Source organism: Oncorhynchus mykiss, chromosome 17 (genome assembly GCF_057628025.1).
Source record: "Oncorhynchus mykiss isolate SJ-2025 chromosome 17, ASM5762802v1, whole genome shotgun sequence".
NCBI lineage: Eukaryota > Metazoa > Chordata > Actinopteri > Salmoniformes > Salmonidae > Oncorhynchus > Oncorhynchus mykiss.
The window spans coordinates 74,475,001-74,493,769 of record NC_143038.1 but is presented as its reverse complement, the minus strand read 5'-3'; the positions used below and the strand labels follow the sequence as shown (position 1 = coordinate 74,493,769).

The 18,769-nt window shown below is 42.5% G+C and overlaps 1 protein-coding gene across 1 annotated transcript in view; it reads left to right on the top strand.

Annotated features, from left to right (window-relative positions):
- LOC110493301 (metabotropic glutamate receptor 7) overlaps positions 1-18,769 on the top strand; it is a 358,957-nt gene that overhangs the window by 196,788 nt on the left and 143,400 nt on the right. Inside the window, exon 5 of the mRNA XM_036950952.2 lies at positions 3,107-3,244. Within this exon, the coding sequence (XP_036806847.2) occupies positions 3,107-3,244 (138 nt within the window). The remainder of the gene's footprint in view (positions 1-3,106; positions 3,245-18,769) is intronic.

Here is an 18,769-nt window from a genome sequence, read left to right as displayed (position 1 = left end):
ACTGGTCACGTTAATAATGGAACACTGGTCAGTTTAATAATGGATCACTGGCCACTTTAATAATGGAACACTGGTCACGTTAATAATGGAACACTGGTCAGTTTAATAATGGAACACTAGTCAGTTTAATAATGGAACACTGGTCACTAATAATGGAACACTGGCCACTTTAATAATGGAACACTGGTCACTAATAATGGAACACTGGCCACTTTAATAATGGAACACTGGCCACTTTAATAATGGAACACTGGCCACTTTAATAATGGAACACTGGCCACTTTAATAAAGGAACACTGGTCAGGTTAATAATGGAACACTAGTCAGTTTAATAATGGAACACTGGTCACTAATAATGGAACACTGGTCACTTTAATAATTGAACACTGGTCACTATAATAATGGAACACTGGTCACTTTAATGATGGAACACCGGTCACTTTAATAATGGAACACTGGTCACTATAATAATGTACCACCCTGCATACCACTGCTGGCTTGCTTCTGAAGTTAAGCAGGGTTGGTCCTGGTCAGTCCCTGGATGGGAGACCAGATGCTGCTGGAAGTGGTGTTGGAGGGCCAGTAGGAGGCACTCTTTCCTCTGGTAAAAAAAAAAAAAAAAATCCCAATTCCCCAGGCAGTGATTTGGTTGTTGCTGCAAATGAGAACGTGTTCTCAGTCAACTTACCTGGTAAAATAACAAATAAATAAATAAATAATGGAACGCTAGTCAGTTTAGTAATGGAACACTGGTCACTATAATAATGGAACACTGGTCACTTTAATAATGGAACACTGGTCACTATATATGTAGTTGGAAGATTACATACACCTTAGCCAAATACATTTAAACTCAGTTTTTCACAATTCCTGACATTTAATCCTAGTAAAAATTCCGTTTTAGGTCAGTTAGGAACACCACTTTATTTTTAGAATGTGAAATGTCAGAATAATAGTGGAGAGAATGATTTATTTCAGCTTTTATTTCTTTCATCACATTCCCAGTGGGTCAGACGTTTACATACACTCAATTAGTATTTGGTAGCATTGCCTTTAAATTGTTTATCTTGGGTCAAGCGTTTTGGGTAGCCTTCCGCAAGCTTCCCACAATAAGTTGGGTAAATTTTGGCCCATTCCTCCTGACAGAGCTGGTGTAACTGAGTCAGGTTTGTAGGCCTCCTTGCTCACAAACGCTTTTTCAGTTCTGGACACATATTTTCTATGGGATTGAGGTCAGGGCTTTCTGATGTCAACTCCAAAACCTTGACTTTGTTGTCCTTAAGCCATTTTGCCACGACTTTGGAAGGATGCTTGGGGTCATTGTCCATTTGGAATCTTTAACTTTCTGACTGATGTCTTGGTGTTGCTTCAATATATCCACATAATTTTCCTACCTCATGATGCCATCTATTTTGTGACGTGCACCAGTCCCTCCTGCAGCAAAGCACCCCCACAACATGATGCAGCCACCCCTGTGCTTCACGGTTGGGATGGTGTTCTTTGGCTTGCAAGCCCCTTTTTCCCCCAACAGAATGATGGTCATTATGGCCAAAAAGTTATATTTTTGTTTCATCAGACCAGAGGACATTTCTCCAAAAGTACAATCTTTGTCCCCATGTGCAGTTGCAAACCGTAGTCTGGCTTTTTTATGGCGGGTTCGGAGCAGTGGCTTCTTCCTTGCTGAGCGGCCTTTCAGGTTATGTCGATATAGGACTCGTTTTATTCTGGATATAGATACTTTTGTACCTGTTTCCCACAGCATCGTCACAAGGTACTTTGCTGCTGTTCTGGGATTGATTTGCACTTTTTGCACCAAAGTAAGTTAATCTCTAGGAGACAGAACGAGTCTCCTTCCTGAGCGGTATGACGGCTGCGTGTTCCCATGGTGTTTATACTTGCTTACTATTGTTTGTACAGATGAACGTGGTACCTTCATGCTTTTGGAAATTGCTCCTAAGGATGAACCAGACTTGTGGAGGTCTACAATTATTTTCTGAGGTCTTTGCTGATTTCTTTAGATTTTCCCATGAAGTCAAGCAAAGAGGCACTGAATTTGAAGGTAGGCCTTGAAATACATCCACATGTACACCTCCAATTGAATCAAATGATATCAATTAGCCTATCAGAAGCTTCTAAAGCCATGGCATCATTTTCTGGAATTTTCCAAGCTGTTTAAAGGCACAGTCAACTTAGTGTATGTAAACCTCTGACCCACTGGAATTGTGAATCGGTGAATTATAAGTGAAATAATCTGTCTGTAAACAATTGTTGGAAAAATGACTTGTGTCGTGCACAAAGTCGATGTCCTAACCGACTTGTCAAAACTATAATTTGTTTACATGAAATTTGTAGAGTGGTTGAAAAACGAGTTTTAATGACTCCAACCTAAGTGTCTGTAAACTTCCAACTTCAACTGTATATGTATTATTTTATCAAAACAGGTGGGGCTCAAAACTGGTGGGCCTCTGCCTTCCCTGAATGACGTGTCTCCGCAGTCTGAAATAGAAAAAGAACAAACTATCATTTGAAAAGATGCAAACATTTGTTCTCTGTTCTAGAAGTTACCATGTGGGATGGAAGGAGATTTCTCCTGAAATACTCATCAGCTTGAATTACTAACACTTACAATGTTAATCTCTAGGCGATGGAATATGTCCTAAAATACTGGTTTCACAACAGTGGTCTATTTCAGCAGGGGAAACAGGAGCTGTAGGAACTGGACAAATATAAAGCTTGAAGGTAAAATGTCCTACATTTTGCAAATAATTCAAACAGCGTGTCTAAATAGATACAAAATGTGATACAGGATTTTTTCTACACAAGAAGCAGATTTTTTTTTTTACCTTTATTTAACTAGGCAAGTCAATTAAGAAAAAACATCTTATTTTCAATGATGGCCTAGGAACAGTGGGTTATCTGCCTTTGTTCAGGGGCAGAACAACAGATGTGTACCTTTTCAGCTCCAGGATTTGATCTTGCAACCTTTCGGTTACTGGTCCAACAGCTCTAACCACTAGGCTACCCTGCCAATTGTTAGGTGTTAAAGATGCTCTTGAGGCCTACGACTTGTTTTAAGAGTTGATTCATCTGTCTTTTTTCTTTCCAGGATTTGATGCCTACTTCACATCGCGGACACTGGAGAACAACAGGAGAAACGTCTGGTTCGCAGAATACTGGGAGGAGAACTTCAACTGTAAACTAATGAGCTCTTCCAAGAAGGAAGACACCAGCAGGAAATGCACAGGTAGCCATTTGCACTCGACAAGGCTGTACTTTAAACCCCATAAATATTGGCACATGATAGATTTTTGACGCCTTATTAGCAAGGGCATACTTTATTACAGTAAATATTTTAACTATATATGAGGCACGGTAGAAGGCCAATGATAGGATCCATATCACACTGCAGCCCTGTTCTCAGAACACCCCTTGGTACTATTTTATTCTGCACTCTGCAAGGATGTGCAGTAACCCCCCCTTAGGGCTGTTGGGGTAACCCTATTACCGCCACACCGGCAGTCACAAGTCATGACGGCAGTCAAATTCCAGTGAACATTTAGTCACAGTAATTAGCCTTCTCCAGGCTCTGAGGATGTTGATGGTCATTAGTAGCTGGTACTCAGCACTCTATTGTCCCTCTAATCACTCGGACATCAATGCAAATCTAATCGAAAATCTAATCAAACACTTCACGAGAGCCCATGAGCTAATGTTGCACAACATTTCTATAAGGCTATGCAATTTCTATAGGAAATGCAATTGCGTGAGAAAACAGAATGATGGCCTCTGTTAAAAAGAGGAGGATCCAATCAGCTTACTAGGCCTACTTTATTTATTTCGCAATGTTCCTAATATTAAATCAATAAATCAAATGTATTTATGAAGAAACCCAGCGTAAAACCCCAAACGGCAAGCAATGCAGATGTAGAAGCACGGTGGCTAAGAAGAACTCCCTAGATAGGCATGGACCTAGAAAGAAACGTAGAGAGGAACCAGGCTCTGAGGGGTGGCCAGTACTTTTCTGGCTGTGCCAGGTGGAGATTATAAGAGTACATGACCATTAAGGCCAGATTGTTCTTCAAGGTCTTCAAACGTTCATAGCTGACCAGCAGGGTCATATAATAATCACCGTAGTTGAAGAGGGTGCAACTGGTCAACACCTCAAGGGGTAAATGTCAGGAGGCTTTTCATAGCCGAGCATTCAGAGACGGGCGGAAATGGAAGGTCAGCCAGGAGTCATCAGGCCAGGTAGTCCTGCGGCTTGGACGTAGGGCTCAGGTCCTCCGGGATGGGAGGGGGCGGAATAAATAATTAGAGTATACTTAGAGTATACTTAAAATCACTCCAGATAAGACAAGGGAATTACACCAGATAAAACAGACTGATCCTATCGCCCCGGTGCATAGACTATTGCAGCATAGATACTGGATGCTGAGATGGGAGGGGACGGGGGACACTGTGGCCCCGTCCGATGATACCTCAGACAGGACCAACCAGGCAGGGTATAACTCCACCCACTTTGTCTAAGCAAACACCACCCTACACCACTAGAGGTATATCAACAGACCACCAACTTACTATCCTAAGACAAGGCTGAGTACAGCCCACGAAGATCTCCTCCACTGAATGAGACTGAGTGGGGTCCAAACCGGACACATTGACTCTCTTTACAACAGGTGTATGGCCTACCTGTTTGGCATGAAAAAAATGAACCATGGAAAACGCATCCTCCATTCTCTATTTAAAACATCTACAGGATCGGGGGTTGCCCCGCGGGACGGTTGAGCTAACATAGGCTAATGTGATGAGCAGGAGGTTGTAAGTAACAAGAATATTTCCCAGGACATAGACATATCTGATATTGGCAGCAAGCTTAAAAAATTATTGTTAATTTAATAACTGCACTGTCCAATTTACAGTAGCTATTACAGTGAAATGCCGTTGTTTGAGGAGAGTGCACAGTTTTGAACTCGAAAAGTTATTATATATCAATTAGGGACATTTGGGCAGTCTTGATACAACATTTTGAACCGAAATGCAATGGTTCATTGGATCAGTCTAAAACATTGCACATACAGTGCCTTGCGAAAGTATTCGGGCCCCTTGAACTTTGCGACCTTTTGCCACATTTCAGGCTTCAAACATAAAGATATAAAACTGTATTTTTTTGTGAAGAATCAACAACAAGTGGGACACAATCATGAAGTGGAACGACATTTATTGGATATTTCAAACTTTTTTAACAAATCAAAAACTGAAAAATTGGGCGTGCAAAATTATTCAGCCCCCTTAAGTTAATACTTTGTAGAGCCACCTTTTGCTGCGATTACAGCTGTAAGTCGCTTGGGGTGTTGCACATCGAGAGACTGAAATTTTTCCCCATTCCTCCTTGCAAAACAGCTCAAGCTCATTGAGGTTGGATGGAGAGCATTTGTGAACAGCAGTTTTCAGTTCTTTCCACAGATTCTCGATTGGATTCAGGTCTGGACTTTGACTTGGCCATTCTAACACCTGTATGTTTATTTTTTGAACCATTCCATTGTAGATTTTGCTTTATGTTTTGGATCATTGTCTTGTTGGAAGACAAATCTCCGCCCCAGTCTCAGGTCTTTTGCAGACTCCATCAGGTTTTCTTCCAGAATGGTCCTGTATTTGGCTCCATCCATCTTCCCATCAATTTTAACCATCTTCCCTGTCCCTGCTGAAGAAAAGCAGGCCCAAACCATGATGCTGCCACCACCATGTTTGACAGTGGGGATGGTGTGTTCAGCTGTGTTGCTTTTACGCCAAACATAACGTTTTGCATTGTTGCCAAAAAGTTCAATTTTGGTTTCATCTGATCAGAGCACCTTCTTTCACATGTTTGGTGTGTCTCCCAGGTGGCTTGTGGCAAACTTTAAACAACACTTTTTATGGATATCTTTAAGAAATGTCTTTCTTCTTGCCACTCTTCCATAAAGGCCAGATTTGTGCAATATACGACTGATTGTTGTCCTATGGACAGAGTCTCCCACCTCAGCTGTAGATCTCTGCAGTTCATCCAGAGTGATCATGGGCCTCTTGGCTGCATCTCTGATCAGTCTTCTCCTTGTATGAGCTGAAAGTTTAGAGGGACGGCCAGGTCTTGGTAGTTTTGCAGTGGTCTGATACTCCTTCCATTTCAATATTATCGCTTGCACAGTGCTCCTTGGGATGTTTAAAGCTTGGGAAATCTTTTTGTATCCAAATCCGGCTTTAAACTTCTTAACAACAGTATCTCGGACCTGCCTGGTGTGTTCCTTGTTCTTCATGATGCTCTCTGCGCTTTTAACGGACCTCTGAGACTATCACAGTGCAGGTGCATTTATACGGAGACTTGATTACACACAGGTGGATTTTATTTATCATCATTAGTAATTTAGGTCAACATGGATCATTCAGAGATCCTCACTGAACTTCTGGAGAGAGTTTGCTGCACTGAAAGTAAAGGGGCTGAATAATTTTGCACGCCCAATTTTTCAGTTTTTGATTTGTTAAAAAAGTTTGAAATATCCAATAAATGTCGTTCCACTTCATGATTGTGTCCCACTTGTTGTTGATTCTTCACAAAAAAATACAGTTTTATATCTTTATGTTTGAAGCCTGAAATGTCCCAAAAGGTCGCAAAGTTCAAGGGGGCCGAATACTTTCGCAAGGCACTGTACACTGCTCTCAACTAGTGGCCAAAATCTAAATTGCACCTGGGCTGGAATAATTCATTATGGCCTTTTTCACGCTTATAGCCTACTGTCATGTGTGCATTTCTGTGCTTAGAATGTGATCTGTTGCGTCGGCCTCATTGCGTACATTTGTTTTTGGGGATGATGCAAGTGGTTGTATTAATTTGGGATCTATCACATCCCACAACTATCCCAGACTATGTTTGGATTATGTATTTCTCGCAGAGTAGAATGGGTAAACATTTGTACTATTGGGGATAGTAAATTAACATAGGCTAGTGCTTTTGCTGTTCGTTAGGCCTACTCATCTTGTTGGCTGACGGAAAGTGCATGTGGACAGTTCTTCCAATATCTTCAATATGCACCTTGGAATTGGATAAGGATGCGCGCAGTTGCGTCCCCAATGTGTCTGTCTTCACTTGTAGCCTGTGACAAAGACCTGATCACGTGACAGAGAACCAGTGAGTGTGAGGTGCTTTGGCATGCAGCTGGGAGAAGGGAATTATAATAGTTATATTCATCCCAAAGGCACAACGGCCACTGGCCGCAATAGGCATGGCTTTTCTTTAAGGGGCGTTACAGCCACACAAAGGTGATGCTGCCAGGAAATTGAAGGCATTATCAAGTGCTTGTCAAATTGTGAATGAGAGACTGATTAAGTTTGTACAGCCTGCACAAAAAAAAACACTAAGCAGAGCTTTATTTTTTTTATTTTTCGCCTTTTATACAACATTTTAACATTTTTTAAATCTTCATTAGTCACATCATGCAAAACAGATAGCCCAACGTTTGTATCACAACTAAAGAAACATAAATAACATAAATAACTCTAAATAACATACACATCATAAATAACTCTAAATAACATACACATCATAAATAACTCTAAATAACATAAATAACATAAATAACATAAATAACTCTAAATAACATACACATCATAAATAACTCTAAATAACATACACATCATAAATAACATAAATAACATAAATAACTCTATATTAAGCATGTTTGTTTGTTATTCACAGCTCAACACAGAATAGCCACATGTGCCTCTTTCAAGAAAATATCCTTTCTATTTTATTAAGCTTTGTTCAATTGTATTCTTTATACTATAAAATAATATAAAACAATGCCAAGGAATTCGAAGTAAATATTGTCTGCTAAATTAACTGTTGTAGCCCACAGCAATATAGCATAGCCAGATCAGGGTCTAACATAAGAACAACTCATGGTATTATGTTCTTCTAAAATAGTCTACATTTTCTTCATATCATGCTTCTGTGGTCTAAAATAAATAATTTATTATGACGGTGTAGGCTGTATTACATGGATTTATTAGCCTTTTTAAGATGTAGATGTTCCTAAGGTCTGCATCGGTGGCTTTTAGGCTATGCATGGATGCCTGGAGATGCTAAATGTGTTTATTTGAAATGGTCAATTACCCCCAATGACCGCTGGTCATTTGCTTGACAATCACCGGCTGACAAAAAAAAATGACGACAAAACTTTATGACCGCCACAGCCCTTAACCCAGCTAAGACTAGGCACTTTTGTTGTAGGTGTGGAATAAGAATGAGAACAATGGAAACCCTCTATACTGTTCATTGAATATGCTGAGAAAAGTTTAACGCACAACATAATTATTTTTATAACCACAGCATACTGAACTGCATGTTGATTCACGTGTATGATTCACTGCCAACCAAACATGAAATCAAATCAAATTTTGATTGGTCGCATACACATCTTTAGCAGATGCTATTGCGGGTCTAGTGAAATGCTTGTGTTCCTAGCTCCAACAGTGCAGTAATATCTAACAATACAGAACAATACACACACATCTAAGTAGTAAAAGAATGGCATTAAGACATATAGAAATATTAGGATGAGCAACGTCGGAGTCCGTGAAATGTGGATACAGTATTAATACATTAAAAGTCACAAGTTTGGACACACCTACTTATTCAAGGGTTTTACTTAATTTTTTACCCTTTTCTACATTGTAGAATAATAGTGAAGACATCAAAACTATACAATAACACATATGGAATCATGTAGCATCCAAAAAAGTGTTAAACAAATCAAAATATACAGTATTTAATATTTGAGATTCTTCAAAGTAGCCACATTTTGCCTTGATGACAGCTTTGCACACGCAAGTGTAAAATGGAGCCGGGAGATATGGTAGCAGTTTTACAGCGCTGAAACTAATTGTGCTATTATGTGGGTTTTTTTGCGTTATTTTGTACATAATGCTTCTGCAACCGTATCTTACGGCAAAAAAGAGCTTCTGGAAATTAGGACAGAGATCACTGACCTCGCATTAGACAAAGAGCTTCTGGATATCAGGACGGAGATCACTGACCTCGGATTAGACAAAGAGCTTCTGGGTATCAGGACAGAGATCACTGACCTCGGATTAGACAAAGAGCTTCTGGATATCAGGACAGAGATCACTGACCTCGGATTAGACAAAGAGCTTCTGCATATCAGGACAGAGATCACTCACCTCGGATTAGACAAAGAGCTTCTGGATATCAGGACAGAGATCACTCACCTCGGGTTAGACAAAGAGCTTCTGGATATCAGGACAGTGATCACTCACCTCGGATTAGACAAAGAGCTTCTGGATATCAGGACAGAGATCACTCACCTCGGATTAGACAAAGAGCTTCTGGATATCAGGACAACGATCACCTCGGATTAGACAAAGAGCTTCTGGATATCAGGACAGAGATCACTCACCTCGGATTAGACAAAGAGCTTCTGGATATCAGGACAGAGATCACTCACCTCGGATTAGACAAAGAGCTTCTGGATATCAGGACAACGATCACCTCGGATTAGACAAAGATTTTTTTCTTCAACAAGCAAGATGCACAGGACATTCTCCAAACACCCAACAGGGCCAACATCACTGTTATTTTCAAGAGGAAGAGACACAGGTATAGAGGACGCAGAGCGGGGTGCCTCGTGAGTGGGAACGCTGCCGTTACCATCAATACTACTCACCAACGTGCAATCATTGGACAATAAATTAGATGAGGTACGATCACGAATATCCTACCAACGGGACACCGGAAACTGTAATATCTTGTGTTTCACGGAATCGTGGCTGAATGACGACATGGATATTCAGCTAGCGGGATATACGCTGCACCAGCAATATAGAACAGGACACGTCGGGTAAGACGAGGTGGGGCAGTCTGTGCATATTTGTAAACAACAGTTGGTGCAAAAAATCTAAGGAGGTCTCTAGATTTTGTTCGCCTGAAGAATAGTATCTTGTGATAAAATGCAGACCACACTACTTGCCTAGAGTGTTTCCAGCTATACTTTTCGTGGCTGTTTATTTACCACACCATATGGATGCTGGCACTAAGACCGCCTTCAGTCAGCTGTATAAGGAAATAAGCAAACAGGAAACCACTCACCCAGAGGCGGTGCTCCTAGTGGCCAGAGACTTTAATGCAGGGAAACTTAAATCAGCTGTTCCTAACTTCTATCAACATGTTAAATTTGCAACCAGATGGAAACAAATCTAGATTGCCTGTACTCCACACAACGGGACACGTACAAAGCTCTCCCTCACCCTCCATTTGGCAAATCTGACCACAATTCTATCCTCCTGATTCCTGCTTACAAGCAATAATTAAAGCAGGAAGCACCAGTGACTCAGTCTATAAAATGTGGTCAGATGAAGCAGATGCTAAACTACAGGACTGTTTTGCTGTCACAGACGGGAACATGTTCTGGGATTCTTCCGATGGTATTGAGGAGTACACCACATCAGTCCCTGGCTTTATCAATAAGTACGTCGATGACGTCGTCCCCACAGTGACCGTACGTACATACCCCAACCAGAAGCCATGGATTACAGGAAACATTCACACTGACCTAAAGGGTAGAGCTGCCACTTTCAAGGTGCGGGACTCTAACCCGGGAGCTTATAAGAAATCCTGCTATGCCCTGCGACGAACCATCAAACAGGCAAAGTGTCAATTCAGGGCTAAGATTGAATCTTACTACACCGGCTCCGAAGCTTGTCTTATGTGGCAGGGCTTGCAAACTATTTTAGACTACAAAGGGAAGCACAGCCGTGAGCTGCCCAGTGACACGAGCCTACCAGACAAGCTAAATCACTTCTATGCTCGCTTCGAGGCAAGCAACACTGAGGCATGCATGAGAGCATCAGCTGTTCCCGGAAGACTGTGTGATCACGCTCTCCGTAGCCGATGTGAGTAAGACCTTTAAACATGTCAACATTCACAAGACCGCTGGGCCAGATGGATTACCAGAATGTGTGCTCCAGATATGTGCTGACCAACTGGCAGGTGTCTTCACTGACATTTTCAACATGTCCCTGATGAAGTCTGTAATACCAACATGTCTCAAACAGACCCCCATAGTCCCTGTGCCCAAGAACACGAAGGCAACACGAAGGCCTAAATCACTACAGACCCATAGCACTCACGTCCGTAGCCAATTTTCAAACCGCCCAAACAGATCCACAGATGATGCGATCTCTATTGCACTCCACACTGCCCTTTCCCACCTGGACAAAAGGAACACCTATGCGAGAATGCTATTCATTGACTACAGCTCAGCGTTTAACACCATAGTACCCTCAAAGCTCATCACTAAGCTAAAGATCCTGGGACTAAACACCTCCCTCTGCAACTGGATCCTGGACTTCCTGACGGGCCTCCCAGAGGTGGTGAGGGTAGGTAGCAACGCATCCTCCACACTGATCCTCGACACTGGAGATCCCCAGGGGTGCGTGCTCAGTCCTCTCCTGTACTTCCTGTTCACCCACGACTGCATGGCCAGGCACGACTCCAACACTATCATTACATTTGCAGATGACGGTGGTAGGCCTGATCACCGACAACGATGAGACAGCCTATAGGGAGGAGGTCAGAGACCTGGCTGGGTGGTGCCAGAATAACAATGTAACCAAGACTAAGGATATGATTGGGGACTACAGGAAAATGAGGACCGAGCACACCCCCATTCTCATCGACGGGGCTGTAGTGGAGCAGGTTGAGAGCTTCAAGTTCCTTGGTGTCCACATCACCAACTAACTAGAATGGTCCAAACACACCAAGACAGTCGTGAAGAGGGCACAATAAATCTATTCCCCCTCAGGAAACTAAAATATGTTTCATGGGTCATCAGATCCTCAAAAGGTTCTACAGCTGCAACATTGAGAGCTGGTTGCATCAATGCCTGGTACGGCAATTGCTCGGCCTCCGACCACAAGGCACTACAGAGGGTAGTGCATATGGCCCAGTCCATCACTGGGGCTAAGCTGCCTGCCAACCAGGACCTCTAGACCAGGCTTTGTCAGAGGAAGGCCCTAAAAATTACCAAAGACCCCAGCCACCCCAGTCATAGACTCGTCTCTCAACTACCGCATGGCAAGCGGTACCGGAGTACAAAAAGGCTTCTCAACAGTTTTTACCCCCAAGCCAATAGACTCCTTAACAGGTAATCAAATGGCTACTTGGACTATTTGCATTGCATTTGCATTGAACAGTCGCAAAAACCATCAAGCGCTATGATGAAACTGGCTCTGCCACAGGAAAGGAAGACCCAGAGTTCATTAGTTTTACCAGCCTCAGAAATTGCAATCCAAATAAATGATTCACAGAGTTCAAGTAACAGACACATCTCAACATCTACTGTTCAGAGGATACTGTGTAAATCAGGCCTTCATGGTCAAACTGCTGCAAAGAAACCACTACTAAAGGACACCGATAATAAGAAGAGACTTGCTTGGGCCAAGAAAGACGAGCAATGGACATTAGACTGGTGGAAATCTGTCCTTTAGTCTGATGAGTCCAAATTTGAGATTTTTGATTCCAACCGCCGTGTCTTTGTGAGACGCAGAGTAGGTGAATGGATGATCTCCGCATGTGTGGTTCCCTCCATGAAGCATGGAGGAGGTGTGATGGTGTGGGGGTGCTTTGCTGGTGACACTGTTAGTGATTTGTTTAGAATTCAAGGCACACATACCCATCATTGCTACCACAGCATTCTGCAGCGATATGCCATCCCAGGCTGTGTAAGGGCTATTTGAGAGTGATGTAGTGCTGCATCAGATGACCTGGCCTCCACAATCCGCCAAACTCAACCCAGTTGAGATGGTTTCGGATGAGTTGGACCGCAGAAGGACCGTGAAGGAAAAGCAGCCAACAACTGCTCATGTTATGTGGGAACTCCTTCAAGACTGTTGGAAAAGTATTCCATGTGAAGCTGGTTGGGAGAACAGCAAAAGTGTGAAAAGCAGTCATCAAGGAAAAGGGTAGCTGCTTTGAAGAATCTCAAATATAAAAATATAAAATATTTTTTGATTTGTTTAACAATTTTTTGGTTACTAAATTATTCCATATGGGTCATTTCATAGTTTTGATATCTTCACTATTGTTCTACAGTGTAGAAAATAGTACATGTTATCAAATACCCTTGAATGACTAGGTGTGTCCAAACTTTTGACTGGTACTGTACATAACCCAACCAGAAGCTTGGCACACCTGTGTTTGTGGAGTTTCTCCCATTATTCTCTGCAGATTCTCTCAAACTGTCAGGTTTCACGGGGAGCATCGCTGCACAGCGTCGCTGCACAGCTATTTTCGGGTCTCTCCAGAGATGTTAGATAGAGTTAGTCTGGGCTCTGGCTGGGCCACTCAAGGACATTCAGAGACTTGTCCCAAAGCCACTCCTGCGTAGGGATGGTGTCAGGTTTCCTCCAGATGTGATGCATGAGTTGAATCTGGGTTTCATCAGTCCAGAGAATCTTGTTTCTCCTGGTCTGAGAGCAGCTTGTCATGTTCCATTTACTGAGGAGTGGCTTCTGTGATTGACATTCTGGAATGTTCACCCATGTCCACAGAGGAACTCTGGAGCTCTGTCAGTGTGACCATCCGGTTCTTGGTCAAAATATTTATGTAAATACAGTATTTCCGCTTTTTATGTTTAATACATTTGCACAAGTTTCTAAAAAACGAGTTTTTACTTGTTCATTATGGGTTATTGTGTGTAGATTGATGAGGAAATAGTTTTATTTAATCCATTTGTAGAATAAGGCTGTAAACGTAACAAAATGTGGGGAAATAAGTCTGAATACTTTCTGAACGCACTGCCTATATTACCTCAATTAACTCTTACCAAACAGGGTAGCCTAGTGGTTAGAGTGTTGGACTAGTAACCGGAAGGTTGCAAGTTCAAATCCCTGAGCTGACAAGGTACAAATCTGTCTATTGTCATGAACAGGCAGTTAACCCGCTGTTCATAGGCCGTTATTGAAAATAAGAATTTGTTTTTAACTGACTTGCCTAATTAAGTAAATAAAATACAAATCTTGCTGATGGCACACTGTGGTATTTCACCCAATAAATATGCAATAGACATGGGAGGTTATCAACATTGGATGTGTTTTCAAATTCTTTGTGGGTCTGTGTAATTTTCAGGGAAATATGTGTCTCTAATATGGTCATACATTTGGCAGGAGGTTAGGAAGTGCAGCTAAGATGTTTCTACTATCTACGAGGCTAATTTACACATCAATTTGCACATCAAGGACATGATTGGATGACATTAGGGGAAGCTTATGCTGCTGTTAAGGATAACATTGTAATGCAGTGCAGTATAAGTCCTGGGTTCCTGATAGGGAGGGAGTGATGGAGGGGAGATAGGGGTAGGATGTCAGGAGGGGGTGAGGTGTATTATTGGGAGGTTTGGGAGGGAGTGAGAAGACAGGGAGAGAGTGGAGAGTCTGGTCTGGTGCTGATCGGGAGGGAGAGGAGATAGTGTCCTGTTGTGTGGGGGAGAAGAGACCTGGGGTCTGGTGTTACCGGTGAGGGAGGGGAGATTGGGGTCATCCGTTTGATTTGAAAGGAAACTATACAGTCAGTCAGTGGACCACCAGGTGGGAAAGGCTAGCCCCTATATTAGTAATATACCTGAGCCGTTATTTTCATGTCCTGCCCTACATTAAGTACCAACCCTCCACCTCTCTGTTGGGTTATTACACGCTTGGCTCGTTAGCTGCTAGCGCCGTGTCTCTCTTTAACGAGACATAATGAGATGATTAGGATGGGGTTTATAGGACGATGCCGTCCTCTCCGTGTGCCTCCCCCCCCAAGGTTCACTCAACCCAGGCCAAACTTTTACTGGCTGCTTCTTAAATGGCAGCTTTTTCCCTGTAGGACTCTGGTCGTAGTGCACTATATAGGGAATAGGGCTCTGGTCGTAGTGCACTATATAGGGAATAGGAATCTGGTCGTAGTGCACTATATAGGGAATAGGACTCTGGTCTAAAGTAGTGCACCACATAGGGAATAGGACTCTGGTCTAAAGTAGTTCACTATATAGGGAATAGGACTCTGGTCGTAGTGCACTATATAGGGAATAGGACTCTGGTCTAAAGTAGTGCACTATCTAGGGAATAGGACTCTGGTCGTAGTGCACTATATAGGGAATAGGACTCTGGTCTAAAGTAGTGCACTATATAGGGAATAGGACTCTCGTTGAAGTGCACTATAAAGGGAATAGGACTCTGGTCGTAGTGCACTATATAGGGGATAGGACTCTGGTCGTAGTGCACTATATAGGGAATAGGACTCTGGTCTAAAGTAGTGTACTATATAGGGAAGATGACTCTGGTCGTAGTGCACTATATAGGGAATAGGACTCTGGTCTAAAGTAGTGCACTATATAGGGAAGAGGACTCTGGTCATAGTGCACTATATAGGGAATAGGACTCTGGTCGTAGTGCACTATATAGGGAATCGGACTGGTCGTAGTGCACTATATAGGGAATAGGACTCTGGTCGTAGTGCACTATATAGGGGATAGGATTCTGGTCGTAGTGCACTATGTAGGAAATAGGGCTCTGGTCTAAAGTAGTGCACTATATAAGGAATAGGACTCTGGTCAAAAGTAGTGCACTATATAAGGAATAGGGCTCTGGTCTAAAGTAGTGCACTATATAGGGGATAGGGCTCTGGTCTAAAGTAGTGCACTATATAGGGAATAGGGCTCTGGTCTAATGTAGTGCACTATATAGGGAATAGGGCTCTGGTCTAATGTAGTGCACTATATAGGGAATAGGGCTCTGGTCTAAAGTAGTGCACTACATAGGGAATAGGGCTCTGGTCTAATGTAGTGCACTATATAGGGAATAGGGCTCTGGTCTAATGTAGTGCACTATATAGGGAATAGGGCTCTGGTCTAAAGTAGTCACCACATAGGGAATAGGGCTCTGGTCTAATGTAGTGCACTATATAGGGAATAGGGCTCTGGTCTAATGTAGTGCACTATATAGGGAATAGGGCTCTGGTCTAATGTAGTGCACTATATAGGGAATAGGGCTCTGGTCTAAAGTAGTGCACCACATAGGGAATAAGGCTCTGGTCTAAAGTAGTGCACTCTATAAGGAATAGGGCCCTGGTCTAAAGTAGTGCACTATATAGGGAATAGGGCTCTGGTCTAAACTAGTGCACTATATAGGGAATAGGACTCTGGTCTAATGTAGTGCACCACATAGGGAATAGGACTCTGGTCTAAAGTAGTGCACTATATAGGGAATAGGGCTCTGGTCTAAAGTAGTGTACTATATAGGGAATAGGGCTCTGGTCTAAAGTAGTGCACTATATAGGGAATAGGGCTCTGGTCTAAAGTAGTGCACTATATAGGGAATAGGGCTCTGGTCTAAACTAGTGCACTATATAGGGAATAGGGCTCTGGTCTAAAGTAGTGCACTATATAGGGAATAGGGCTCTGGTCTAAAGTAGTGCACTATATAGGGAATAGGGCTCTGGTCTAAAGTAGTGCACTATATAGGGAATAGGACTCTGGTCTAAAGTAGTGCACTATATAGGGAATAGGACTCTGGTCTAAAGTAGTGCACTATATAGGGAATAGGACTCTGGTCTAAAGTAGTGCACTATATAGGGAATAGGACTATGGTCTAATGTAGTGCACTATATAGGGGATAGGGCTCTGGTCTAAAGTAGTGCACTATATAGGGAATAGGGCTCTGGTCTAAAGTAGTGCACTATATAGGGAATAGGGCTCTGGTCTAAGGTAGTGCACCACATAGGGAATAGGGTTCCATTTGGGATGGTTTTGTCTTCTGCATTGTTTTTTTTCTCTTCACATTTCCCTCCTGGAAGATTATCGCTGCCATGGGGAGAGAAGAAGAGAGGTCATCAATAAGCTTTTGTACCCAGCTGCCCCACAGTGGTAATATATCTATTATGGCTAACCCAAACACTCTGTTTTGGTGGTTTTACGAGCAGCACTGAAACAATCGGGTACTGCATTCCCAATGCAACCTCTACAATGACCAATCACACAACTGTATTTCCGAACTGTCACAGAAGAAAAAAAGAGATTGTCCTATCACCATGTTCTAAGCACTGTCTTCCACTGCATTGTCTCAGGGAGGCTGCCGCGAATGTCTTTGACTTGTTCTTCGTCTTTGCATTTTTCCATGATAAAATAACTAATCTGGTAGCATTGGAATTTCTAGCTGCACTGTTCAGCAATGACCCTCAACACGGTATTAACATCAGGTTTAAAATACCGTGTTTGAGAGGCTATACAGCTGACATATTAACATCAGGTTTAAATACCGTGTTTGAGAGAATAAACAGCTGACATTAACATCAGGTTTAAATACCGTGTTTGAGAGAATAAACTGCTGACATATTAACATCAGGTTTAAATACCGTGTTTGAGAGGCTAAACAGCTGACATATTAACATCAGGTTTAAATACCGTGTTTGAGAGGCTATACAGATGACATATTAACATTGTAACGGCTGTTTGAAGAAGAGGACCAAGGTGCAGCGTGGTACGTGTTCATGATTTTTAATAAAACTGAACACTAGAACAAACAATAACAAAGCGTTAACAAACAAAACAGTCCTGTCTGGTGCAGAAACACACAAAACAGAAAATAACTCCCCACAAAACACAGGTGGGGAAACAGGCTACCTAAGTATGGTTCTCAATCAGAGACAACGATAGACAGCTGCCTCTGATTGAGAACCACACCCGGTCAAACACACAGAAATAGAAAACATAGAACTAAACATAGAATGCCCACCCCAACTCGCGCCCTGACCAAACCAAAATAGAGACATAAAAATGATCTCTAAGGTCAGGGCGTGACAAATATCAGGTTTAAATACCGTGTTTGAGAGGCTAAACAGCTGACACATTAACATCAACTCCACTATACAGAGTAGCTTCAGAAAATAATATTGATTTTATATAGCGATACAGTGAACGAGTTTATTAGGAAGTGCATTGGAGATGTTGTACCCACTGTGACGATTAAAACCTACCCCAACCAGAAACCGTGGATAGATGGGAGCATTCGCGCAAATTTGAAAGTGCAAACCACCTCATTTAACCAGGACAAAAAGACTGGAAATATGGAAGAACACAAACAGTGTAGTTCCCTCCGCAATACAACCAAGCAGGCTAAATGTCAGGATAGGGACAAAGTTGAGTCCCAGTTCAATGGCTCAGACACAAGACGTATGTGGCAGGGTCTACAGACAATCACGGATTATAAAAGGAAAACCAGCCACATCACGGACACCGACGTCTTGCTTCCGGACAAACTAAACACCTTCCTTGTCAGCTTTGAGGATAATACAGTGCCACCGACGTTGCCCACTGTCAGGGACTGTGGGCTCTCCTTCTCCGTGGCCGACGTGAGTAAGACATTTAAGAGTGTTAACCCTCGCAAGGCTGCCGGCCCAGATGGTATCCCTAGCCTCGTCCTCAGAGCTTGTGCAGACCAGCTGGCTGGTGTGTTTAGAGATATATTCGGTCTCATCCTATCCCAGTCTGATGTCCCCACATGCTTCAAGATGGCTAGCATTGTCCCTGTACCTAAGAAAGCAAAGGCAATTGAAATAAATGACTATCGCCCCATAGCACTCACCTCTGTCATCATGAAGTGCTTTGAGAGGTAAGTCAAGGATCATATCACCTCCACCTTACCTGACACCCTAGACCCAATTCAATTTGCTTACCGCCCCAATAGA